The sequence below is a fragment of the Chelonia mydas genome, chromosome 1, assembly GCF_015237465.2.
Source record: "Chelonia mydas isolate rCheMyd1 chromosome 1, rCheMyd1.pri.v2, whole genome shotgun sequence".
Lineage (NCBI taxonomy): Eukaryota > Metazoa > Chordata > Testudines > Cheloniidae > Chelonia > Chelonia mydas.
In genome coordinates this window covers 286959957-286986477 of record NC_057849.1, presented here as the reverse complement: position 1 = coordinate 286986477, position 26521 = coordinate 286959957, and the positions used below count along the sequence as shown (strand labels likewise).

The window sequence follows — 26521 nt, the reverse complement described above, 5'->3', positions numbered from 1 at the left end:
ATGTAAGTCGCTAAGATGCGAGTTGCTACGCCACAGATGATTTTCCTTCATCTAATATATAAGCATATAGTGCTTTCCACAGCTAAAAATCTCAATCTATCATGAGATTGGCTTTCATTTGATTTTTAGGCTAAGTGGTGATCATGAGTTTACTCACAAAAAGCAAAAATGTGTTGAGATCCTACACTGTAGTTTAGCTAGATGCTATGATGATAGGCACTAAAGGAAAAATATTAAATAGGCAGTTTGCCAGAGTCTGTGAATCTTTTACATAATTGCTTTCCAAAGACTGCTGTACAATTGCCTGCAACTCTTGCACAGTTGCCACAATTTTCATCTGACTGAACTGTTACATGGACAAAAAACAAAGGAATCTATTCGAATGAGGCTCCAATTAAACTCTCCTGTTTTGACATATTTGCTTTCTTCACTAACCAGTGCCAAGTATTTCTTCTCTATGGGTCATAATGAAAGCAAAGACTCAGTGCAGAAAAGTTAAACAAAGCTGTTTCAGCTCTCTGTTCTGTGAAAAATTATGCAGTTGTTTATCTGTTTCAAAGAGGAACTACAATTACTGCTTGCATAAATATTTACATAAAAGTATAGTTCTGTGTACTGAGAAACAAAGGTTACACTCATGATAGAAATGGATAGGATATCCTAGAATGTTATGTTACAAGTGGTTTATTATGTATGTGTATCGCAGCAGTTGTAAAACAGTATACAGTTTTTAAAAAGCCTTATAACATTAATCCTAAACTTTAGTCTTTGTGTTGGCACCTAATTTCCTGATACTTCATGGGAATCGCACTCTTAAATCACTTCTGGATCTCCTATTAGAAAATTTCTCTCCAGCTGTTGTCTGTCTCTATATCATTGAATCATTAATTTTTAGTGTACTGGAATTCTGTCAAAATGCCATCTTCACAATCTTTATTGTGCTAGCTTTCAAATATGAATGAATGATGAATGCAGATTTCTGTGGAGATTTAAGTGCCTCTTCGTAATAATTTCTTTTTAATTACAGAGCAAAGAGATTGCATTCCAGCTTCATGAAGATTTAATGAAAGTTCTAAATGAGCTTTATACGGTAAGCACATTTAGTTAGCTTCTGTTGCAAGAACTGTTTGTACAAATTGATTTCTGCACACTGTAAGTATCCCTTTAGATGACAACCATTGGTGCTGAAATTAAGGGTGGTGCTGCACCCCTTGGCTTGAAGTAGTAATAACAGACACTAAATACATGGTTTCCATCAGCAGCACCCCCACTATAAAAATTGTTCCAGCGCCCCTTATGGCAACTTGCACCAATAGAAATGCCACAGTATTTTTGTCTTGGCAAAGTCCAACCAGTTGTTTTTCCTCTCAATATGTTTCGCTGAGCTTTATACATTTCCTGAAGTAGGTAAATATGCTTAGTGCAATGCACACCTTATTTATCAGCTGAAATGTTCTGTCTTGCGTGCTCATTATAACATTTCCCAATCATTCATAATTTTTGTAAGAATTGATCCTGGAAACACTTACATTGTAAGCATCAAGTAGTCCCATTGAAGTCATACCACTATGCCATGGCTTCTAATGAATATTGAATTCTGTCACAGTATTAATATTTAAGTGTGAGTTTAGTTTTAAGTAAGGCTGTCAAGCAATTAAAAAACTAATCGATTAAAAAAATTAATCACGATTAATCGAGCAATATTAAATAATAGAATACCATTTAAATATTTTGGACATTTTTTACATTTTCAAATATATTGATTTCAATTATAACACAAAATATAAACTGTAGAGTGCTCACTTTCTTTTTGATTACAAATATTTGCACTGTAAAAAACAAAAAAAATAGTATTTTTCAGTTCACCTAACACAAGTACTACAGTGCAATCTCTTTATCATGAAAGTTTAACTTACAAATGTAGATTTTTTTTTTTGTTACATAACTGCATTCAAAAATAAAACAATGGAAAACTTCAGAACCTACAAGTCCACTCAGTCCTACTTCTTGTTCAGCCAATTGCTAAGACAAACAAGTTTGTTTACATTTATGGGAGATAATGCTGCCTGCTTCTTATTTACAGTGACAATTCAAAGTGAGAACAGGCGTTCACCTGGCGCTTTTGTAGCTGGCATTGCAAGGTATTTACGTGCCAGATTATATTAAACATTCGTATGCTCCTTCGTGCTTCGGCCACCATTCTAGAGGACATGCTTCCATGCTGATGACACTTGTTAAAAAAATAATGCGTTAATTAAATTTGTGACTGAGCTCCTTGGGGGAGAATTGTATGTCTCCTGTTCTGTTTTACCCCAATTCTGCCATATATTTCATGTTATAGCAGTCTCGGATGTTGACCCAGCGCATGTTCATTTTAAGAACACTTTCACAGCAGATTTGACAGAATGCAAAGAAGGTACCAATGTGAGATTTCTAAAAATAGCTACATCACTCGACTCAAGGTTTAAGAATCTGAAGTGCCGCCCAAAATCTAAGAGGGATGAGATGTGGAGCATGCTTTCAGAAGTCTTAAAAGAGAACACTCCGATGCGGAAACTACAGAACCCGAACCACCAAAAAAGAAAATCAGACTTCCGCTGGTGACATCTGACTCAGACAATGAAAATGAATATGCATCATTCCACTCTGCTTTGGATCATTATCGAGCAGAACCCGTCGTCACCATGGACGCATGTCCTCTGGAATGGTGGTTGAAGCATGAAGGGACATGCGAATCATTATGGTATCTGGCACATAAATATCTTGTGACGCTGGCTACAACAGTGCCATGTGAACGCCTGTTCTCACTTTCAGATGACATTGTAAATAAGAAGCATTATCTCCTGCAAATCGTAACCAAATTTGTTTGTCTGAGCGATTAGCTGAAGTAGGACTGAGTGACTTGAATGCAGGTTTTTTTATATATTCAGCAGGAGTTAAGTGTGGGAGGAGGCAGGGGGTTGGGGCACAGGATGGGGTGAGGTGGGCTCTGGGCGGCTCTTACCTTGGGGGGGGGCCTCCCCGGAAGCGACAACATCACTCCGCCCCCAGAGCTCCCATTGGCCGCAGTTCCCATTGGCTGCGGAGCTGGCGCTTGGGGCAAAGGCTGGGCGCAGAGCAGTCTGTCATGCCTCTACCTAGGAGCTGAGCTCAGGGGATGTCGCCACTTCCAGGGAGGCGCAGAGCCAGGTAGGGAGCCTGCCAGCCCTGCCAACCCCCCCACCCCACCCCAGGAACCCCCTTGAGCATCCAGGCTGCCCCCACCCCAAGATTTAGTCAGAGATATATAGTTCAAGACATAGGTCACAGACCATGAATTTTTTTTTTTTACTGCCTGTGACCTGTCCATGACTCTTACTAAAAATATACGTGACTAAAATTTGGCTCTAGTCATGAGCAATAAACAAAAACCATAAAATTATTGCAACCTTTTCAGTGTGAAAAAAGTGAAGGGAAGCAGTTGAATTTGGTTCAGTTAAGTGAAAGGTGGACTGGTATTGATCTCTCTCTCCTTTGGTTTGTTCTCTTCCTTGCATTTTTTTTTTAATGGAATGATCAGTTTCCACTCCTGCAGTTGTTAAAATTAAAATCTTTGAATACTGACTGGCATTCAGGTACCCCCATGCATCTCTGAATTCCCTGAGTAAGAAGAAGGATTCAAGTTTTTAATCCACTGAAAATGGTGTATGAGGAAGGGTTTATAACCTGTAGCATAATTTATTATTTTATAAGAAAGGGTCATTAAAATTACATGACTTTCCAGGTTTAAAAAGCTGCTGTGCTCAAAGATGGATTAAAGACCATCAGAGAGGAAAAAAAGTGAGCTAGTTATTAGCTGAAATATCAAGTAACTGCCTCTTTGAGGAGCAGGTGTGGTCATTGTAAATAAATTATGTTTTAGGATTTCTACTGGTTGAGTTTCTCAGTAAGGACCATATCCTGTAAATAGATATGCTTGGGCACATCCCTGTATCTGTGCAGAGCCCCACTGATTTCAGTCGGGTTCCACGTGGCCTCAGGTATCTGCCCAGGTGTGTCCATCTGCAGGACCTAACCCTTAACAGAGACTGGAGCTTGTAGGACCAGATGGAGCCAAAGCAGGGACTTTTCATCCTTTAGACATTCCAGGGAAACCTTCTCTGTCCCACAGTGATTGGTTGTTTACTCCAAACCTTCCCCTCTCTCCTCAGTCTTCTCACATCAGCTTCACTCCACTCCTGCCCCACTTCCCCTGTCACCTGCATCCCCTGCCTTTTCTTTTCTTTCCATTTAGCTGACCCCTTCTAAGTAAACCCACCCAAAACAAAACTAATCGAAATCATGGCACTAACATGATGATTGCTGCTATCACACTGTTGACTCTGCTTGTGTGTTCTAACCCTTTCCCCACCCTACGTCTGGCTTGTCTATTTAGACAACGTCTCATTGTTTCCTTGCATTCCCCCATCTGTCTGTTTCCATCTGTTGTCTCTTATTTTATACTTAGATTGTAAGATCACTGATGCAACAACTGTCTTTTTGTTCTGTGTTTGTACAGCGCCTAGCACAATGGGGTCCTGGCCCATGACGGGTTCCCTGGTGCTATGGTGATACAAATAATAATAATTAATATAATCATTCTAGCAAGCCTTAAAGAACTTTTTTAACAGCAAGTTACGTGTTAGAGAACTTTAATACTCTACCTGGTTACTTTAAGATCATTGGCTGGAAGCAAAATATTATTCCACATCCAAAGGAGTTATCTTTTGAATGACACGAGACAGTACCATCCACTCCAAACATTTTAGCAGTTCAGGCAAGCCTGGCCACTCATACTTCCAGAATGCCCAAACTCTTTATACTCTACAACCTCATTTATCCCAAGGTTTTGTGGGACATTGAGAACTTGTTGATAAATGGGTTGTGTTGACTGGGGCTTCTCTATGGGCATCCCTGCTGATTTTTGTTCAAAAATCTATAAATGGAACCTTTTAAAACTTAGGCTTGATCTCATGTGCAGATTGCTAAGTAAGTGGTGCAGGAGTAGTTTTGGAAATAGTGCTATACCAGATGTTCTAAGCTTTTTGTATTAGTGAGGGAGCCAGAAACAAAAGACAGTTTCAAAACCCTTCATTGGAAATCCAGTCTTGCACGTCTACCCAGGGAAGTCATTTTTAGCCTGTTCAAGGATGGCTCTCAGAGGACCTAATCTAAAGCCTGCTGTAGTCAAGGGGAATAGTTCAGTGGTCTTTGTATTCGCTCCTTAAAGTCAATAGACAATGTTGTAGATTGAGAAAGAAGAAACTAGCCCAAGAGGGAAAATGGAAGAGAGGTCACAAAAGAATTAAAGCTATTTGTCACCTCCTATCGAGTATAGAAAAGGCTTATAATTTTGAAAAATAGCTCTTTTTTGCTCAAAGGCATTTTAAGAATTTGAAAGTATAAGCCTATAATGAAACCCCAAACTCTGACCTTTGAGAGAGGCTACAAAGTGATATTGCTTCGTGTTCAATATGACAAAGCTTAGAACTGAAAAACATGTAAATGAGATGAGATATCTCCAAGATTCAGGCACACTCTGGAATACTAAAAACCTACTGACACTTTATGGAAAACAATCTTTTAGAGACCATTATGCTGATTTATACTTTCTCTATCTCTTTCCCTGTTTTCATTAGTATGGACTTCTCTATGAAAACAGGATTCTTGTTGCTTAGGATTTCATCTGTTCCTGTTGTTTTCATAGTCACTCTCTATTTGTAACATAATTAGTGTTATGATGTCATAAACAGGATTGAGGTAATAAACAGCAGGAACAGATGATCCTGGCTTCCAGTGGATAGCCAAAGAACCATGTTGATTTTGGGGAAGCATAGATTCTGAGTGCTGAGCCCCCTTTTTTCCCCCCAGTGGGCAAGAAGGGCTTCCCCAGAGGAATGATCTGTGGAAAATCCCACAAGGGAAACATCAGTTTTCCTCTACCATAAGCCCCTACTTGTGGCTTTTTCTGTGGGAGGAGCCATCTGGCCCATTGTGTGAAAGATTCTTGTACCTCGTACATGATACTGAAATGTTTAGTGCATACATCTGTGTATTATTTCAAGACAAATAGTCTTTGTATTTTAATTTATTTCCGTAAAATTCTCACTGGTTTCTGCACTTGTTCTTATATTATTATTCAAAACATTCTGCAGAAAATAATCAAATATTTAAACTTCATGGTGAAGTATTGCAAATTCAGTACATTAAAAGTGACAACTATTTTTAATTATGTATGTACTTTCCTTTTACTGTGCCAGTCAATCAGTGTTTTCATGTTTCCAGCACCCCACCCCAGCTGCTTCACCCCTTTCTCCTGCTCCAGTTTCTACTGTTCCCTCAATCAATGTAGATTAGTAATTAGCACTCTGAGTTTCTTCACAAGTGTATAAACTGTTGGAGCTAAATATCAGATCTGTCACTGCTGATGAGACTAGAAAGGGGGATATAATGTGTTCTGCAAAAGTAAATTCTGGGGCCTAAGACAGGCCTGGATGGTGTCAGTGTGTACCTCTATAGATTGTGCGTGCTGCACTGGGACCTGAAGGATTGCCCTCATTAAGGGGGGTGGGTGGGTGGGTGTGTGTTAGATGAGGACCAAATATGTTTCCAACTTTTGCTGCTGTTTGTTTGCTTGGAGAGACCAGTTTTCATAGATTCCCAGTTCAGAAGGGACCACTGTGGTCATCTAATCTGGCGTCAGGCCGTAGGACTTCCCCAAAATAATTGCTAGAGCATAGTTTTTAGAAAAACATCCAATCTGGATTTTAAAATAGTTAGGAATGGAGAATCCACCACAACCCTTAGTGAATTGTTCCAGTGGTTAATTACCCTCACTGTTTAAAGAAAAAAAAAAAAAAGTACACCTTCTTTCCTGTCTGAAATTATCTAGCTTCAGCTTCCAGCCATTGGATTGTGTTATACCTTTGTCTGTTAGACTGAAGAGTCCAGTATTAAATATTTGTTCCCTGTGTAGATACTTAGGCTGTAATCAAGTCATCCCTTAACCTTCTCTTTCTGCAAGGTTGGGTTAATGAGGCAACAGAACATCAGTTTCTACTGTAGAGCCTCTTTGCAACAGAAAAGGCTAGAGCTTTAAAAAAATAAAACACTTCCAGGCAGATGAAAATATAAAAAATCTTGGAATCTGTCATTTCCCACTATCTCTGCCCATGCTTCATCAAAAGGCTGCAGACAATCCAGTATCCACAGTCCACAGAGGTACACACTCGTAACTCCCAGACCAGGCTTTTCTGGATCTGCCCAGATTCACCAAAATGAAGACACTTGTGTCAAGGTGAACGAGGAGTACTTGTGGCACCGTAGAGACTAACAAATTTATTTGAGCATAAGCTTTCGTGGGCTAAAACCCACTTCATCAGATGCATGCAGTGGAAAATACAGTAAGTAGATAGATATAGATGTACACACAGAAAACGTGAAAAAATGGGTGTTGCCATACCAGCTATAATGAGAGTAATCAGTTAAGGTCAGCTATTATCAGCAGGAGAAAAAAAACCTTTTGTGGTGATAATCAGGATGGTGAATGAGCCTCTGATAGTGTGGCTGATGTGATTAGGTCCTATGATGGTGTCCCTTGAATAGATATGTGGACACAGTTGGCAATGGGCTTTGTTGCAAGGATAGGTTCCTGGGTTAGTGTTTTTGCTGTGTGGTGTGTAGTTGCTGGTGAGTATTTGCTTCAGGCTGGGGAGCTGTCTGTAAGCGAGGACTGGCCTGTCTCCCATGATCTGTGAGAGTGAGGGATCATCCTTTAGGATAGGTTGTAGATCCTTGATGATGCGCTGGAGAGGTTTTAGTTGGGGGCTGAAGGTGACGGCTAGTGGCTTTCGGTTACTTTCTTTGTTGGGCCTGTCCTGTAGTAGGTAACTTCTGGGTACTCTTCTGACTCTGTCAATCTGTTTCTTCACTTCAGCAGGTGGGTTCTGTAGTTGTAAGAACGCTTGACAGACAGCCCCCCAGCCTGAAGCTCTTTCACCTGCACATCTACCAATGTGATATATGCCATCATGTGCCAGCAATGCCCCTCTGCCATGTACATTGGCCAAACCGGACAGTCTCTACGTAAAAGAATAAATGGACACAAATCAGACGTCAAGAATTATAACATTCAAAAACCAGTCGGAGAACACTTCAATCTCCCTGGTCACTCGCTTACAGACCTAAAAGTCGCAATACTACAACAAAAAAAACTTCACAAACAGACTCCAACGAGAAACTGCTCAATTGGAATTAATTTGCAAATTGGACACCATTAAATTAGGCTTGAATAAAGACTGGGAGTGTATGGGTCATTACACAAAGTAAAACTATTTCCACATGCTTATTTTTCCCCCTGCTGTTACTCACACCTTCTTGTCAACTGTTGGAAATGGGCCATCCTGATTATCACTACAAAAGGTTTTTTTTCTCCTGCTGATAATAGCTGACCTTAACTGATTACTCATGTTATAGTTGGTATGGCAACACCCATTTTTTCATGTTTTCTGTGTGTGTGTGTGTGTGTGTGTGTGTGTGTGTATATATATATAATATACACACTACAAAGTTAGTTTGACATAAGCCACCATGCATCAACCTAGTTATTCATGTGTCTACACTTAACTTTGTCTCCCACCTATGTAAGCTAACCATTATGCAAACACCATCTCCCCACATGGCGTTGAACCATGGATGATGTACTGAGGTCGACGCAGCGCAAATGTAGACACTACATTACCTGCGTTGACACAGCATTCTGACCTCCAGGAAATCATCATGTTCCCCTTGGATCTTCTTGCAGCTCTGCAAATACTGGAGGATTGTACATCCTATGCTTGCAATGTTCATGACAACAGTGCAGGGCTATGCAGGCTCGATGCTACTGTCAGAGATAGTGGACAGCAACAAGTCCCACAGGGGTTTGTGAGATTTTAAAAATAGGCATGAAAATTAGGGGATAGAGATGACATTATGAGATGGAGAAAGTTGCATGATGGAAACATGACTCTGCAATCCCGGTCATCCCTCTAAGACTTGTTTCTGCCCCACCATGCGTTGCCAAAAACTTCTGAAAAGACAGTGGATGGTAGTGAGTTATACACTGCAATACCTACCTACGGTGCACCTCACTGTGCATCGAAACAAGCACTCCTGTGAGTACGCGAAGTGCCAACACAAGGTGCCAACTATGCATAGACACAAGCAGTGTACTAACTGTGGTGGTTTATGGTAGAGGACATGTGATGAGCTTCAGGTGGTGGAATCTCCATCCTTAGAGGTTTTTAAGGCCTGGCTTGACAAAGCCCTGGCTGAGATGATTTAGTTGGGGTTGGTCCTGCTTTGAGCAGGGGATTGGACTAGATGACCTCCTGAGGTCTCTTCCAACCCTAATCTTCTATGATTCTTCTTCTTCATGGTCCGCAGAGAAAGTGAGAAATAATTCTCTTATCTCTGACCCCACTCAGCGTCAACCCAGGTTTGATTTTCTGCAAAGGCAACAGAGCCTTCTGAATCAGTTTCATACCAGACAGGGAATTTGCGCTGCAGTGGAATTTCAGTGGCATTTTAGAGACAGTCCAGTATGTCAATGTGTCCAGCCACAAACCCTGACAGACATTGTTGAGAACTGCAACATGACTCAACTTTCTGGAGGTCTTCATGCATTAAATATCGTTGATAAGAACACTGTGGCTTGGCTTGACTGGATTGCATACACCAAATAAATAAATAAATCAGAGTATCCACTTTCATTTAAACATAGTAAATTACACTCCTTATGGTAGAGGAGACAATCTTGAAAAGATCACCGGAGTGTAATTTATGTAGTGATGTCTGCCTGTGTCTGCAAACAGCCTGAAACAATAGCTTTAAGAGGTGTTAATTGCTTCATGTACCTCAGTGGGCATTTCCTGCTCCAACTGAGAAACTTGACCCCAGGAATCTGGCCGTGAGCCTAGGGCCTTGGATTGCCTTAATCCAGCCTTGGCCATATACAGTTTTAATAGATTCAGAGGGACTGCAGTAAGTGGTAAGTAAACTGTGTTTAAACCTGGATTTAGAATGATCCTTTTGTTGCTTCTCCACTCCAATCAAACCATTTTGCAGAAGTTAAGTGATAGTAATGACGGACAATATGTGCTGTATGACAGGTTTCAGAGTAGCAGCTGTGTTAGTCTGTATTCGCAAAAAGAAAAGGAGTACTTGTGGCACCTTAGAGACTAATGCTCAAATAAATTGGTTAGTCTCTAAGGTGCCACTGGTACTCCTTTTCTTTTTGTGAATATCTGCTGTGTATATCAAAGACCAGGAATTTTTGAGGTATCCTAAAAATACATGTTGGTATCCTCTACTCAGCTGTCAAAACCTTCTGCCCTGACAATTTTCGTAAGCAAAATACAAAAACCTGTGATATGCTGAAGTCTGAAAATGTGGGGATAGTGCAAAATAAAATGAATTTAATATTAAAATAAATAACACGGGCTGCTGTACTGATTGTATATCTCATTGCCTTATATAATTCATTAAAAATCTCCAGTGTTTAATTTTAAAGGAAGTTGCTACAGAATTTTCATACTGCTGCACAGGAGTGCCACCGAATACAATGATAATACACAGAAGTTATGTCCAACTTATTGCAGAGTACTAGAGATTTGATACATAGTGAGGTCAGTAATGCCAAGATGGCAGTAAAACATCAGTGATATTTCCAGGACTTGCATCAGAGATTGGTATGGAAGTGAGTAGGATGATGAAAATATCTAATATCCAGTCTACTAACAGTCCTCTGAACACAAGTGTGAGAGACCAAGGAAAATGGGAAATTAGTATAAGATTTTGCTTTATTTCTCTGGGGAAGTGCCAGCTGGCCAGATTAATGAATCACACACACACTCAGTTTCCAGAAAGAAATACTACTTTACTGGAGGCAGTTTTGAAATAAATCAAAGACAGTAATTTCAGCAACAATAAGCTGGTGTTCTGTTAAATGCCTGTTGATGTGGACACAGCAGCAACATGAGGACAGACACATGCATGGAATTAAGTGGCAGACCACAACTTTAACACGGGGAGGGGCACTACCCGCTCATCACCCATACTTTCCTATACCAGCCATTTAATTGGTTCCAGTGCTGCAGGGCTTACCATAGAACCCGTAAGGCGGGGTATGCTCTCTTCAGCCCTACCCCGCAGGACTCGGTTCTTTCTGAGTCCTAGCACCCTTCCCCGCCCCTGCAAGAGGGACCGAGGGTGCAGAAGGGTGAGGACCTCAGCCCACGAAGGCCAGAAGGTCTCATCCTAGCACATGAGCCTAAGGCCCAACACCAAAATCCCAGGTCTTTTACCTCTAGAAATCTTTTTTTCTCTTAGCTGCACTGGAAACCAGCCACAGGGAGTGCCAGCAACAAGCTCGGTCACTCTCCACCCAACCACGCCACATGGTATCACACCACTTGCTCAACCCATGTCTGCACATGCCGTAGCCATATGTCAGCACCTCCGTCTGATGGATATACACCATCATCCCTGAAAACTTCCAGCCGATTGTAATCGATGTCCCTATGGTGTATCATGGAACCCCCTTTCTCCAGGAATATCTTGGTGACCCCATTATTTACTTTTTCTAATCTTTCCCACATGCGCTCTAGCCCTTTTTTGTCAGTGAATGCAGAAGTGGTACAACCTGATCCCACTGCATGCCTCTTGTGGATACTAACAGCTTCAGCACTGAAGCCCAGCTGAGATCCGTCTGCTGTCCTGGCAGCGTCTTATGGCCCCAGTGCAATATAGGGTGCCAACAAATCCAAACATTGCGTACGCTCTGGGTAGCTTCTAAAACAAACAAGCACATTGGGTTATGTATGTTTCGCCGTTCCCTGCCATCTTTTCCTTGGTGCAGACATAAGTCCTGTAGCCCTTGATTTTTAGTGCTCTATTGCCTGCACCTAACGTGGGCCAAAACCCTCTGCAGCCACTGACATTTCACTGATCCTGAAAAAAATAAGTACTAAATTTACCCTGGTGAAGACCACAGTAGTGCAGGGTGTTTTTCAGTACCATGCTGAATTGATACCTTGTCAGGAAGCTGCCATCATCACATGAGAACAACAGGCCTGGTTGCCGGCCCTGGATTTTAGTGAGACTCTTATCACCTTTATGGGGAACAAGTGCTCGTCTGCACATTCCTTTAACGCCACATAGGTCCCTCTTCCCTTCTGGTCTGTTTTTGAGTACTGTAAGCACAAGGACACCACTCCTGCACACAGTTGCACATCTGTTACATTTAACGCACTCTGGGACCTGTCTGCAGCTCCCATAGACATCAGCTGACTCACTCTCAAAGTGCCAAAGAAGGCAACAATAAATGCCACCTTAAATAAAATGGCCTGCCTCCTACAGCTGCGGCCCCAGGCAGAGCCTTTGGAAACTCCAACAGAGTGGGTAACCTGTCGTCACTCTAGCCCCCACCCCTCCAGGACCACCCTTCTAACAGTTTCCTTGCTATGAAATGCCCGCATGGGTCTGGGAAACCCACCAATGTACTCCAGAAGGATAGGCCCACTAGCCGGCCAGAGATCGTGAAGGGAGCCCACCAGTGGTGGGTCAGAGGCACCACTTGTTGTGACCCCTGATGTGTGGGTATAGGCCACCCACAATGAAGCCCTTCCTGTTCCCTAAATTTCGCTAATTCTGAACGGCTGGCCTTATAGGTCCTTAGAGTCCTCAGGGCAACCAAGTTTTCAACTAATCCTACTGCTGTCATGAGCCAATATCCCCAAGTTGTTGGGGCAATGGCTGCAAGTCCCTGCTGGCCAGCTGGGTTTGTTCCTGCAATTGGTCATCCTGAGAGCAAGAGAGCATCAGTAACACCATTATCCACTTCCAGGACATTTACTGCATGATAAAGAATGTTAAACCACCCACAGTGTAAAACAAAGGTCGTCACCAGCCTCATTTATTGTCTTATGACAGGGATAAATCATGCATGCAAATCGTGCAGCAAAGTCATGAAAGGGGCTACTAATGCAATAAAAATAAGGTATTCAAAAGTTTAACAAATGGAGGGGGGGGCACCAAAGATGATCATAGAATACCAGCATTGGAAGGGACCTCAGGAGGTCATCTAGTCCAACCCCCTGCTTAAAGCAGGGCCAATCCCCAATTTTTGCCCTGATCCCAAATGGCACCCTCCAGGATTGAACTCACAACCCCAGGTTTAGCAGGCCAATGCTCAAACCACCGAGCTAGCTCTTCAGCTGGGGAGCCATTTGGTCCAGGGCTAGCCCTGGACACGGTTCCAGGGCCACACTCATGTGGCTCCCGGCCTCCCAGGGAGCTCCCGGGGGAGTCGTAATGGAATCCCTCCTTTAGCAGGCAGAGCCCCCATGCCAAGGGAGGCAGAGGTAGACCCTCTGCCCCTGGGGAAAGGGGCCCCAGAATTCTTACCAGCCTTCCTCTGCAACTTGAGGACTGCTGTTGCTGCTGCTGGAAGCAGATGAGTAACCCTTTCTCTGCTAGAATGGAGCCAAAAGAGGTTCCACATAGCCCCTGTGCTGGGCTAAATCCTGAGATTTGGGAATTGCTGGTCAATTAGCACCCCCCTTCCCCAGCTGGCTAAATGGGTGACAGAGGCTCCTAGGGGGAGGAGCTACCTATTGTCCTCTAGCAAGTGTCCCCCTTTCACCACTTGCCCCATCAAGTTCCCCCACCCATTGATGCAGTTGAGTAGCGTTTTCATGATAAACAAGGGACAAGACTATTAATTATGCAGTTTTATTATAAAAATTAGATTTGTTCCTTCTCTCAGCAGATAATGTTAACATCTCGTGTTATATCTTGATGCTCTGGGCAGCTCTGATAGTTGGGGGGATGGGAAGTTTTCAACAAAAGAAGTTTAAATTTTTGAGCCAGACCCTCAATCCACTATTATGAAAAATGCAGAGCGATGGGAACAATCCTATAACATGATAGCAAAGCGGAAATGAAAAACAGCCTTTTAACAAAAAAACTTCCCGCCATGTCCCCACAAAACCCAGTTGTCTTACATAGCACAAATTACTTTCTTATTGATGGATCTGCACAATGAATTTGTGCATTTAACTAAAATAATTATCCAATTTTTCTGTAATATGCACTTCACCATGATGCGTGAGTGCCATATACTGCCCTCCATCTACATACGGAACTCCTATCAATGACACTGAGGCTTCCACACTAAAATCAAGGGTAATCTATTTCTTTGCAAATAGAACACTTGTAATTTGGTGCAGCATAACCCTTTCCAGCCACTTTTAGGATGACTTTGTCATAGAATAGAATATGAGGGTTGGAAGGGACCTCAGGAGGTATCTAGTCCAACTCCCTGCCCAAAGCAGGACCAATCCCCAATTTTTGCCCAGATCCCTAAATGGCTTCCTCAAGGATTGAACTCACACCTGTGGGTTTAGCAGGCCAACGCTCAAACCACTGAGCTATCCCTCCCTCTAAGATGATCGTAGAATACCAGGGTTGGAAGGGACCTCAGGAGGTCATCTAGTCCAACCCCCTGCTTAAAGCAGGACCAATCCCCAATTTTTGCCCTGATCCCAAATGGCCCCCTCAAGGATTGAACTCACAACCCCGGGTTTAGCAGGCCAATGCTCAAACCACTGAGCTAGCTCTTCAGCCTTTGTTGGGGGGTCAGAAATCCTTATTTTAAAACATCTGTAATGCACCTATAACACCTGCTAAATTGGCAGAATTAAACTCATTTTATTTTATAGGAAGACTGATACTGCATTTAAAGATGTCTGTCAAATACAGAACAGGAGCGCACTGTATCTGTCATGATGACAGCCCAGCATTTGTGAAATTATGACCTTACTCTTCCTCTTCAATGAACACTTGATGGCAGATCAATAACCACTTTTGGGACTAATTAAAGTCACTACAGTGATATATATTCTGACAGTATGGCCTATCAGTTCAACAGTTTGTCAGGCAATTGAGAGGAGCACTGTACATTTCACCAGGATATTTGTTCCAAATAATAGCTTGAGGACCCAGATCAGAACTCTTTGTACAAGAAAATCTCCCATTGACTTCTGTAACTGAATTGGACCCTAAAAGAATTGCCACTGAAATATCTAAGTATTGATGAGCAAGATGGATATGTATTACTGATTTGATTATTTTTTAAATTGTTTTTAATTTTAAAATGCTGCCATTAGGCAGGAAATGCATCATAAATCTTATTGATCTTGTCTTTGTCTTATTGATCTTTGTCTTGATCTTGCATTAACTTTGAATTTTCCAATTATATTGTAGATTTGCACAAAGAGTAAAACATCCATATATTTTTGAAATTGCGGTTTCTTTAAAAAATATTTAGAAGTGAAGGTGTTTGTTTATCTCATATGGAGGGCTTTTACTAAATAAACAAAACAATAAGAAAATAAATTATAGGATAATTTAATCATTCCAATAGAGAGGCACATTCTGATGGGCAGCTTTAAAATTTGTACTGAGAATTTGTAATTCATTTAAAGAGACACTGACTGGCAGTTTAGTTGCAAAATGTAGGGTGTTTTTACATTTTCATATCAGTAGCATTTTCATAACTTCTTAAAAAAAATAAACAAGGTTTTTGTTTGGATTTCAATATTCTTATGCAGCATTTGCAAAATAAGCATTGCAACATTGCACTTCTGCATGAGAACCAGAAAGTGAAACAGACTACCAAAAAAATTAAACTAACGAGTCTGTTTTCTGAATTTAGAATTTAGAGTCCATTCCACAAGCTTTCAGTAAGCAGAAGATTTGGGCAAGGGAGGTTTTTACCAATCTCTTCTATGATTTGACATCATTTTAGACCCTCTAGTGCAAAGAGAGAGAGAGAGAGAGAACATCCCGCAAAACATGGTAGAAAATTAAGAAAAAGAGCTAATTGTGCAACTTCACATGCAAACTTCATGTTGTCTGTCTGTCTTGTGGGAACAACACCAAAAATGTTTGGGCCCAGTCACCCCTCTAATCCCTTTCATTTTGTGCAAATATCTGCCTGCTGCCTCTGCAATTAAAGTGTTGCTGCTATTACTGGTAAACACCCACTGGCAGAACCTGGGGAGGACTGTGCTTGTGAGCTCTCCAGAGAATTGCCTGAGAATGATGTAATCATAACAATGCATGAAATAGGAAGTGCCATCAACAAAACACACTATACACAAGCCAAATGCACAAAGTAAGGGCTGGTCTATACTTTGTGCACTGATTTAACGACACCTGTTAGAAACTGATATAGTTAAAGTAGAATAACCTTCCAGTGTGGATGCAGACACATCATATATATGTTAATGTCACTGCTGATATCACTGCATCTGCACTAGGGCTGCACCAATTTAACTGTATTAATTTCCAAACCAATACGGTTCTCTCGGTGCAAACGCTGTGTGTAGACCAGCCCTTGGTATACTGCAAAAACAGAACAGGAGTACTTGTGGCACCTTGGAGACTAACAAATTTATTTGAGCATAAGCTTTCGTGGGCTACAGCCCACTTCATCGGATGCATAGAATGGAACATATAGTAAGAAGATATATATACACATACAGAGAACGTGAAAAGGTGGAAGTTGCCATACCAACTCTAAGAGGCTAATTAATTAAGATGAGCTATTATCAGCAGGAGAAGCTCATCTTAATTAATTAGCCCCTTAGAGTTGGTATGGCAACTTCCACCTTTTCACGTTCTCTGTATGTGTATATATATCTTCTTACTATATGTTCCATTCTATGCATCCGATGAAGTGGGCTGTAGCCCACGAAAGCTTATGCTCAAATAAATTTGTTAGTCTCCAAGGTGCCAAAAGTACTCCTGTTCTTTTTGCGGATACAGACTAACAAGGCTGCTACTCTGAAACCTGCAAAAACAGACAAACACAAGTCTCTTCCAATTCTAGTAATTGTATGTTTTACTTATAACACTAGCAGATACGTTTTCAGATGGAAATGTGAATTTGAAATGGACTCTCTGTTCCTCAGGAGACAGAGTCAAGGCCAGGCTTCAGGAGAGGGTGGAGTTGACAAAGATTTGCTTTGGAAGTAGTGTCTATTGAGGTGCTATGGATTTTGTAATCCTTACGTGTAAGGAGAGGTTGAGATGAAGAAGGAGCTCTCTCCAGGGATATGAGGCTTGAGGGAATGGCACTCCAGTCTGGGCTTATTGGAGTCCTCCGAGAGAGCTAGTTCCTAGCAGTAGTGCCTCCTGTATTCCCTTAGTGCTGCTTGCTGGAATGTCACAGCTTCTGTTTCATGTGTAAACAGTTGGTGGGGAGTGTGAGACACAGTTATATCTCATCAGCTAGACTACAGGGGCTCTCTGGAAAATTGCTTCACATCTGAGTGCCTAGTTTGTTTGTAAAACAGCACTACTCAGGCTTAGCCACTTTTGTCAAGCAACTTGAGGTCTGCAGCTGAAAAAGTGCAAAGTGTCATTATGCCCTTTTTACTGGCAAAAAAACTGAGACAGAAAAACTAAATGACTTTCCTGTTTGGCCCGGATGGTGGGGTAGGCCTTGGCCTCCGAGCTAAAAGAGCATGGTTCTCATTCTGAGGCTGGCATGCTTTTGCTGAAAAAATCTTGTAGGCTTTCTATATAAAAAGTATCTTCTAAAGGCCACAACCCATATTTTTAATTTCCTTTTCATGTCATCTTTAATGGAATCTCATCACTTGCTGTTCTTTTCAGTGTTTATTTTACAAAACAAAATTATTGAAAAATTATGATCTGTTGTATTTTATCAGTTCTTTTATTTCATATATATATAACATGAATCCCTCTGCATAGATTATTTCTTGCTGTTAGAAGTGCTTTTTAGTAAGAATGCCAAATGTAATGGGTAAAACATAACATTCAGTTAAATTTAAGCAATGTACAACTGGGACTCAATAGGCCTGCATTTTGTACCCAGCTTGGCCATTGCCCTGCTGTATCTCTGCTTCCTCTTCCAAACCTTTGTCTGTCTTGTCTGTTTAGATTGTAGGGTCTTTGGGGCAGGGAGTATCTCTTACTATGCAAATGTATAGTGCATAATGCAGTGCCGTGCTGTTCTGAATGCATCCTGCCGTAATATAATAATATCATTTCCATATATTAGGTATTTTTGCATAGAAGCTGTAATCCTGTGTTTGCAAATGTATTCAAAAATCAACTCATTTTGAAATGCTGTACCAAATTTTCTGTGTTCATTAAGGAAGGAAGTGAACAGTCTGCTGTTTTATTTTCAATATAGATCACATTTTAGTTCTATCAACAGCTTAAGTGCTAAATAGTTTAGTACTTACATACATTATGCACAATTAGAGTTCTCCAAAAGCTTTTGGGATTTTTTTGCACAAAACTTTAAAAAACATCTGTTCTATATTCACCTGAAATAGCATACAGCAGGCTGCTGAGAATCACTGCTAAGCCATGTTTCAAAAGCTGTCAAATGAGACTAAGTCACCATTGAGCCTATCCAGCTGGGAGTCCTCCTCAATGTCTGCCAGCCTATGAAAGCTTCTTAGGCCTTGCTGACTATTCAGCTACAGAAGCTGCTTCTGTTTCTTCAGCGCATCCCACCTGCTGAGGCTTCATAAGATGGTATTTTTATTCAGGTGCCCTGTGATTTTTTTTTTTTTTTATGAGAAGCTTTTTTATATCTATTGTCTCTTAACTCTTCTTTGACCGTCTCTTCCACAGGTCATGAAAACATACCATATGTATCATGCAGAGAGCATCAGTGCAGAAAGCAAGTTGAAGGAGGCAGAGAAGCAAGAAGAAAAACAGATTGGGAGATCAGGAGACCCTGTCTTTCATATTCGACTAGAGGAGAGACACCAGAGGAGGAGTTCTGTGAAGAAGATTGAGAAAATGAAGGAAAAAGTAAATAGGATTTCATTAAAAGCTGGTTGTCCTGTTTAATTTGAAATAAATTCAGTGTAGTTCTGAGATTCCTTTGAAGCTGTAGCTTAGATGTATATGCTTCTATAGAATGGTTTTAGAGAGAGATTGTCCATTAAGGAAATATGTGGCATATAATGAGTTTAATATAACCTGTGATAAACTAGCAGTAGCTAGTTAGATATATTAGTGTTATAAACTAGTAGTAGCTTACAGAGAACTTGCAATTCAGAGATAGTGAGTGATTTTACTCCCCGTAATTTCCTCATTACATGGCTTGTTCATAAATTAAATTTTCTGTTGATGGCGTTTTGAAATTGTGTTTCTGTTAAATGCATAGCAAAAATTGAAGTTTCTTTCTAGTTGATAGTAACAATTCATGCGCACTTATTTATTTTGTTGAATGATACATTTGAGGTATTCAAACTTTCTCTCTATATTAATACACAATTTCTTTCTCAGCGTCAAGCAAAATACTCTGAGAACAAGCTGAAATCTATTAAAGCCCGAAATGAGTACCTACTAACCCTTGAAGCAACCAACGCTTCTGTTTTCAAGTATTATATTCATGACCTTTCAGATTTAATTGATGTAAGTACTTGATGTTTATACCTATATTCTCTTCAGGAGTAATACGTAGTGTTTTTTGGTCTGCTTTTCATCTTCAAAGAGGAAGTGTACAATGTTTAGTTACATTTGTCACTGATCATATAGTATATTGATCGCTATAATATTTCATAGTGGAACCAATGGGTTTTCCTTTTAGTTTTATATTTTACAAAAACAGATGCTGGTGGGAAGCTGGGTTCATGTCTTTAAAATTTAGTGGGCAAATTTTTTTCCCCTAGGTGACTGGAGAAAACATGGCAACAATAGCACTAAACACAGAAATGGTTGGCCATTTCCACATTATGGTGGGAAATGTTTCTGGAACAAGAATGAAGAATTTTAATGCTGCAAGTTAAAAACTTTAAACTGTGGTTTTACTCTCTAAAGTGACCATATAAAAATGGTACCTTACTCAAAAAACCCTGTTCCTTATGTGTACTCAGAATCACTTATGTTCATTTTAATGGCAAAAAATACATTTTTACTGATTTTTAGTCCTGTTAGCACCGCATAGACTATACTGGATCAATTCCACCTTGTACATCATCAACACAAATGTCTGATGAGTTTCAATGAGCTACATCTTTGCAAAGCCATTGAAGGCAGTGGGGTTACACAGGTGTAACTTATCAGAATTTGGCCTGCAGAATCTGTATGCAAGTGATGGAAGAAACCCAGCTTGACTCTGAGCCCAGGATGAGGTTGTAGGCCTGGCATTTTAAAAAAAAAATGTAAACTTACTGTATTAGATACAGAAAACTTTGAGACAGGAAACATCAGATCACCATATTTATAATCACTTTTCAGAGTAGAACTACACTTTAAATGGCATATATATTCACAAATGTCATGCACTGACATCAACATGTTCTATATTATAGGACAAGCTCGCTTGACTCTGTGTTTTATAGCATGGGTTTATCGCAGGCCTTGAAAAATTTACATGACACCGACTAGCCAAGGTGCAAAATCCCCACTGCAATTTAATGGACTAGAATAGCTGTGTAGTTTTGTGTTTAATTATAATATTGTAAAATTATAACTTCCTTTTAATATAAATATTTTTAATGTAACTTACATAATTTCTCTTGCTTTTGTTATTTTATTTTCCTTCTGCCTTCACAATACCTTTTTTCCTTCTTTCTTCTAAGAAATGGCGTATCTTTTCTTGCTGTTTTCTCAATATCAGTTATTTCCTCTTTTCCAGTTTCCTCTTCTCTTCCTCTTTCTTTTACTCTATTGCATGCTCTCTCTCTTCCCCTTTGTTTTGTCTCCCAGTTCTCCCAAAATCTCTCTCCCTTAGCACCCATATTTGTCTTTTCTGTCATTTCCCCACCCACATCCATGCATCCACTCACCCCAATCCACCTCCTCATACACTGAAAAATTTACCTGACTCCTAATAGTCAGAAAATTAAGCCAGAGGACTAATCTAAGATTAGAGCCTCCTCTGTACAGGGGCAACACTTTAAGTGAGAAATCAAGCTCTCCAAGACTCTTAGACTGCTGTCCCTGGACCCTGTTTGCGGGTTCCATTTTTGTAGCCTCTAGTTAGTAGTTATCTGACAAAGGTACACCCCCTCTATCTGCTGGAAGGAGGAAAGGAGGATTTTTTTCTGTTTTTCCACCACCATCACTACAGAGCCTCCTCTGCAAGGGTATTGGTGATGTCCCTGCTAATCGTCACCTTGTCTGGCCTCTATTTTTGAGTCGTCCTCCCCAGAGAATAGCTCCAGTCCCTGTTTCCAGTTTTGGAAAGAACTTTCTCAAACTGCAGATTGGAAAATTGACCTGATTCTGTCAATTTCACTGATCTCCACAGAGTTTTCAATAGCAGGAGTGAAAACTGACCAGACCAAACTGTTTTCACTGACCTGGAGGAAAGATACTACCAGAAGCAGAAGCACTGAAGCTGTTTGTTGACAGACTTACAAAGACAACATTGCATTGGCTAACATTTGAGGTTCATGTTTGAAAAGCTATTGGCACAATCATAAAGACTGGATTTTTTAATGTCAGAAAACTTAAAATCAACAGAATTTAGTGGCACTTGCATGGGAAAGATACCTATTCATAATGGATGAGTAGCTTTTCAAGCCATGGGTTAATATATGCAATAACAATTTTAAATAGGCAACATTGTTTTAAATATGACCATTCCTTAAAGAATTTAAATGAAGGATTGGACTTTGCACTCCATTTACACCATTGATTTACAGGACTCAGCTATAATTATGTGTAGCTGGAAATTGGTTCAGAGCCATGTTCAGCAATGTAGTGTTCAAATGAAGTGTCTTTCAGACATTCATGTCTAATCAGAATATTGTCTATATAAGAAGTCAGTATAGATTTTTTTTTAAGTGTTTACTTTTTCACAAAGGAAACAGTGTTTTGTAAATGGAAAAGTTCTCACAAGGCTTTTGGGTTCATAATCACAATATGAAACGTGCTTTCTACTGCCCACATGTTGTGGTGAATTTAAGAAATCTCATGCTGTAAAACTATTAATGCAATGTTACAATCCTGACTTAAATTTACAAAAGTGAGGAAATTCAGTGTTGTAGTTGCTTCTTCGCTCTCTGTCTTCTCTACCTTGTCATCATCTGCCCTCCCTCCCATGCATCCTTGCACGTGCACATTATGAAGTCAATTCTCCACTGCATCTAAGTGCTGATCATACAGGAGGGATTGTGAATGGGATGGAGCTGGTTACACTGCCTGAGTTGTGCAAAAGGACCAGAGTAATATGGAATCTAGTCCTATGTTGGGGAGTATGTATTCAATACATAATACTGAGAAGCAACCCATGCCACTGGATACATATATCTTGCAGTGATGACTTAGCTATGTGCAGGTGTACAATGAACTATTTTGTATACTGATTGTAATTATCTAATTATGCAAATAAATTAACATAGAAGAGGTGTTCTGTCAGATTAGCCTATCTTAATGAACGCATGTTATAGGATGTGTTTAAATATTTTGTGTGTGTGTACACATATGTACACATTTCTGCATTTGAAAAGAACTACAAAGTAAATAATTTCTTTTGGGAGTATTGCAACAGAATGAACAGGATTAAATTTTTCAAGTAACAGTTCATAGTGTGTATATTACCCTAAAATGTAATACAACTTGATTTTGGCAAATTCATACGGATGATCCTAAACTGTAACTCTTTAGCTGAACCCTGAACTCAGTTTGAACTCTTCAATTCATTCATTTCATTAACAAAGCTTAGTGCTTCTTTCTTAAAATGCTGCTGTGCAGTTAATAATCTTATTAAGCCTTCATAAGAAAAGCCAGATAAAAATGTACCTTGAGTCTTAATCATTTTAGGGAATAAGTTTTGAGGCCAACCTTGGTAAAATGAGTGGTAGGATAAACATTATTGAATATGTACAATTGTTTCTATTTCCTTTTTATTCAAGCAGAGGAATTTGGATGTCTCTTAAATAGATTATTTCCCTTCTATTGGACCTACTGTAGATCTACTTCATTTGCAGGAGAGAGTGTACGTTTGACTTATATTGTGTGGAAAAACTGGAAGAGAATGTTTTTCAACTAGACTGAGCAAGCTTCATTTGGTTTGTGGGGATGTTTCTTAAAACTAGAGATCTCTGAGCAGCAGTACAGTACACACCCCTGTTAATCTGAGTGCTTGTCCATATGGTGCATATCATTGTTCAGTTATTTGAAAATTGCTATGCCATTCAGATTACAAGGTTTGTCTGTTCGTAATAGGAAAGTATGTGTCCTTTTTCAGACATTTCAAGCACCCACATAATCTAACGGTAAATGCTGAAGAAACAGCAATCAAAACAGAACAGCATCAACAGCAAATCTGCATGTAGCCCTGGAATATATAAAATATTCACTATTCATTCTTCCTTGGAGGCCTTCTAATTATGTTCTGTAGTAGTGTTTGGGATGAATAGGAGTTTAAAGGATTTCTAATGTTGTGGGTATTGCTTCTGACCAAACCCTCCGTGAAGTTGATTTGTCCTCTAAAGATGCCGTGTCCTGTGCTTTTGTAGTCATTCATAGATCACATTTGAAATAAGGCTAAATTCTATGCAGCTCACCATCTTTATTTCATAAGTTTCTGTGTTGGGGTTTGCAGACCCCAAACTAAATCAAGGCATGGCATAGAGCAGTCCTGGGCTAGGGAGGCCCCACCCCTCAGCAGCTGCAGGGCATGCTCCAGAGGGATAGTTTATAAGAGCACTAGTAGCCATGGGGAAAGGGAGGAAGGAGCTACAGGCTCCACCATGATTCCTGGAATTGTTTGAGAAGTTGCTACAGCATTGTTAAGGCTACTCTGGAAACAGAAGCTACTAAAGTTAGATACTTTTAAATTAGCAGGTCCAGATAACTTGCATCCAAGAGCTTTAAAAAAGCTGGCTGAGGAGCTTGCTGGACAGTTAATGTTTTACTGAATCATGGATTACTGGGGAACATCCAGAAGACTGGAAGAAAGCCAATGTGACAATTTTTTAAAAGGGTAAATTGGATGACCCAGGTAATTATAGGCCTGTCAGTATGACTTTGATCCTGGGCAAGATAATGGAGTACGGCTGATACAGGAGTAGATTAATAAAGAACTAAAGGAGGGTAATGTAATTAATGCAAGTAACATGAGTTTATGGAAGGTAGATCCCGTCAAACTAACTTGATATCCCTTTTTGCGGGGGGGGCGGGGACGAGAATACAAATTTTGTTGATAAAGGTCATAGTGTTCATGTAATAGTCTTCTGTAAGGCATTTGACTTGGTGCTGCATGATATCTTGATTTAAAAACTAGTATGATATAAAATTTACATGTCACACATTATGTGGATTAACTGGCTAACTGAAAGATCTCAAAATATAACTATAAACAGAGAATCCTCACCAAGTGGGTCTGTTTCCAGTGTGGTTCAGGGATTGGTTCTTGTGTCTACTTTACTTAACATTTTTATCAATGGACTGGGAAGAAAACATAAAATAATCACTGATAGTTTTCACATGACCCAAAAATTTGGGGAGTGGTAAATAATGAAGAGGACAGGTCACTGATTCAGCGTGATCTAGGTCACTTGATAAACTGGGCAAAAGCAAACAATATTGGTTTTTAATATGGTAAATGTATACACCTAGGAACAAAGAATGTAGGCCGTACTTACAGGATGGGGGACTCTAGCCTGGGAAGCAGTGACTCTGAAAAAGATTTTTGGATTGTAGTGCATAGTCAGCTGAACTTGAGCTCCCAGAGTGACACTGTGGCCAAAAGAGCAAATGCAATCCTGGGAAGCATAAACAGGGAAATCTCAAGTAGGTGTACGAAGATTATTTTACCTCTGGATTTGGTGGGCCACTGTTGGAATATTGTGTCCAGTTCTGGTGCCCACAATTCAAGAAGGATTTTTATAAATTGGAGAGGGTTCATAGAAGAGCCATGAGAACAATTAAGACTCGAAAACCTGTCTGATAGTGATAGACTCAAGGAGCCTAATCTATTTAGTTTAACAAAGAGAAGGTTGGGGACTGACTTGATTACAGTCTATAACTACCTACATGGGGAACAAATATTCAATAATGGGCTCTTCAGACTAGCAGAGAAAGGTATAACAAGATCCAGGGGCTGGAAATTGAAGCGAAACAAATTCAGACTGGAAATAAGGTGTACATTTTTAACAGTGAGAGTAATTAACCACTGGAACAATTTACCAAATGTCATGGTGGATTCTCCATCACTAACCATTTTTAAATCCAGATTGGATGTTTTTTTAAAAGATCCGCTCTAGGAGCTATTTTGGGCAAGTTCTATGCCTGTGTTACACACGAGGTCAGATTAGATGATCACAATAGTCCCTTCTAGCCTTAGAATCTATGAAAACCAGCTTGAACCTGCCGCACCCAAAAATCTAGGAAAACTAAACACCACCTCTGGGCATTTCCACAAGTCAGTACTTCCCCACTGGCAAGCACTAAGTCTGTGTATATAAAAGAAAACTTTTAATAAAAGGGAGAGGGATCACAGCATTAATTTGGGAAAACATTGCAACAGTGATTCAAAAGTATGCAAATCATAAGTGAACTCCTGCCCCACACTATTTTGGACAGGAGTCCTTTCCTTCAGTTTCCCACCTTCAGGTGTGAAATTCCAGTAGACAAATGTCCGTTTAACATGCCTTTCCCTCAGTTGCACCCCTGTCATAAATATAAAGGGAAGGGTAAACACCTTTAAATCCCTCCTGGCCAGAGGAAAAACCCTTTCACCTGTAAAGAGTTAAGAAGCTAAAATAACCTCGCTGGCACCTGACCAAAATGACCAATGAGGAGACAAGATACTTTCAAAGCTGGAAGGGGGGGAAACAAAGCTTTGTCTCTGTCTGTGTGTTGCTTTTGCCGGGACCAGAGCAGGAATGCAGGTCAAAACTTCTGTAAAGAGTGAATAAGCAATCTAGTTAAATATGCGTTAGATTCTGTTTTGTTTAAATGGCTGATAAAATAAGTAGTGCTGAATGGAATGTATATTCCTGTTTTTGTGTCTTTTTGTAACTTAAGGTTTTGCCTAGAGGGATTCTCTATGTTTTGAATCTGATTACCCTGTAAGGTATTTACCATCCTGATTTTACAGAGGTGATTCTTTTACTTTTTCTTTAATTAAAATTCTTCTTTTAAGAACCTGATTGCCTTTTCATTGTTCTTAAGATCCAAGGGTTTGGGTCTGTGTTCACCTGTGCAAATTGGTGAGGATTTTTATCAAGCCTTCCCCAGGAAAGGGGGTGTAGGGTTTGGGAGGTTTTCGGGGGGAAAGACGTTTCCAAGCGGACTCTTTCCCTGTTATATATTTGTTAGACGCTTGGTGGTGGCAGCAATAAAGTCCCAGGGCAAAAGGTAAAATAGTTTGTACCTTGGGGAAGTTTTAACCTAAGCTGGTAAAAATAAGCTTAGGGGGTTTTTCATGCAGGTCCCCACATCTGTACCCTAG

General features: G+C 40.2%; 1 protein-coding gene across 6 annotated transcripts in view; it reads left to right on the top strand.

The window, feature by feature from the left end:
• Positions 1-26521, top strand: part of SRGAP1 (SLIT-ROBO Rho GTPase activating protein 1) — a 232356-nt gene that overhangs the window by 134672 nt on the left and 71163 nt on the right. For all 6 annotated transcript variants that reach the window (XR_005223578.2, XM_037887448.2, XM_007065704.4 and 3 more), the window contains 3 exons: positions 1028-1090; positions 18736-18918; positions 19399-19527. Coding sequence is in view for 5 of the 6 variants with exons in the window: in XM_037887448.2 (XP_037743376.1) it covers positions 1028-1090; positions 18736-18918; positions 19399-19527 (375 nt within the window). In the remaining variant the exon portion in view is untranslated. The remainder of the gene's footprint in view (positions 1-1027; positions 1091-18735; positions 18919-19398; positions 19528-26521) is intronic.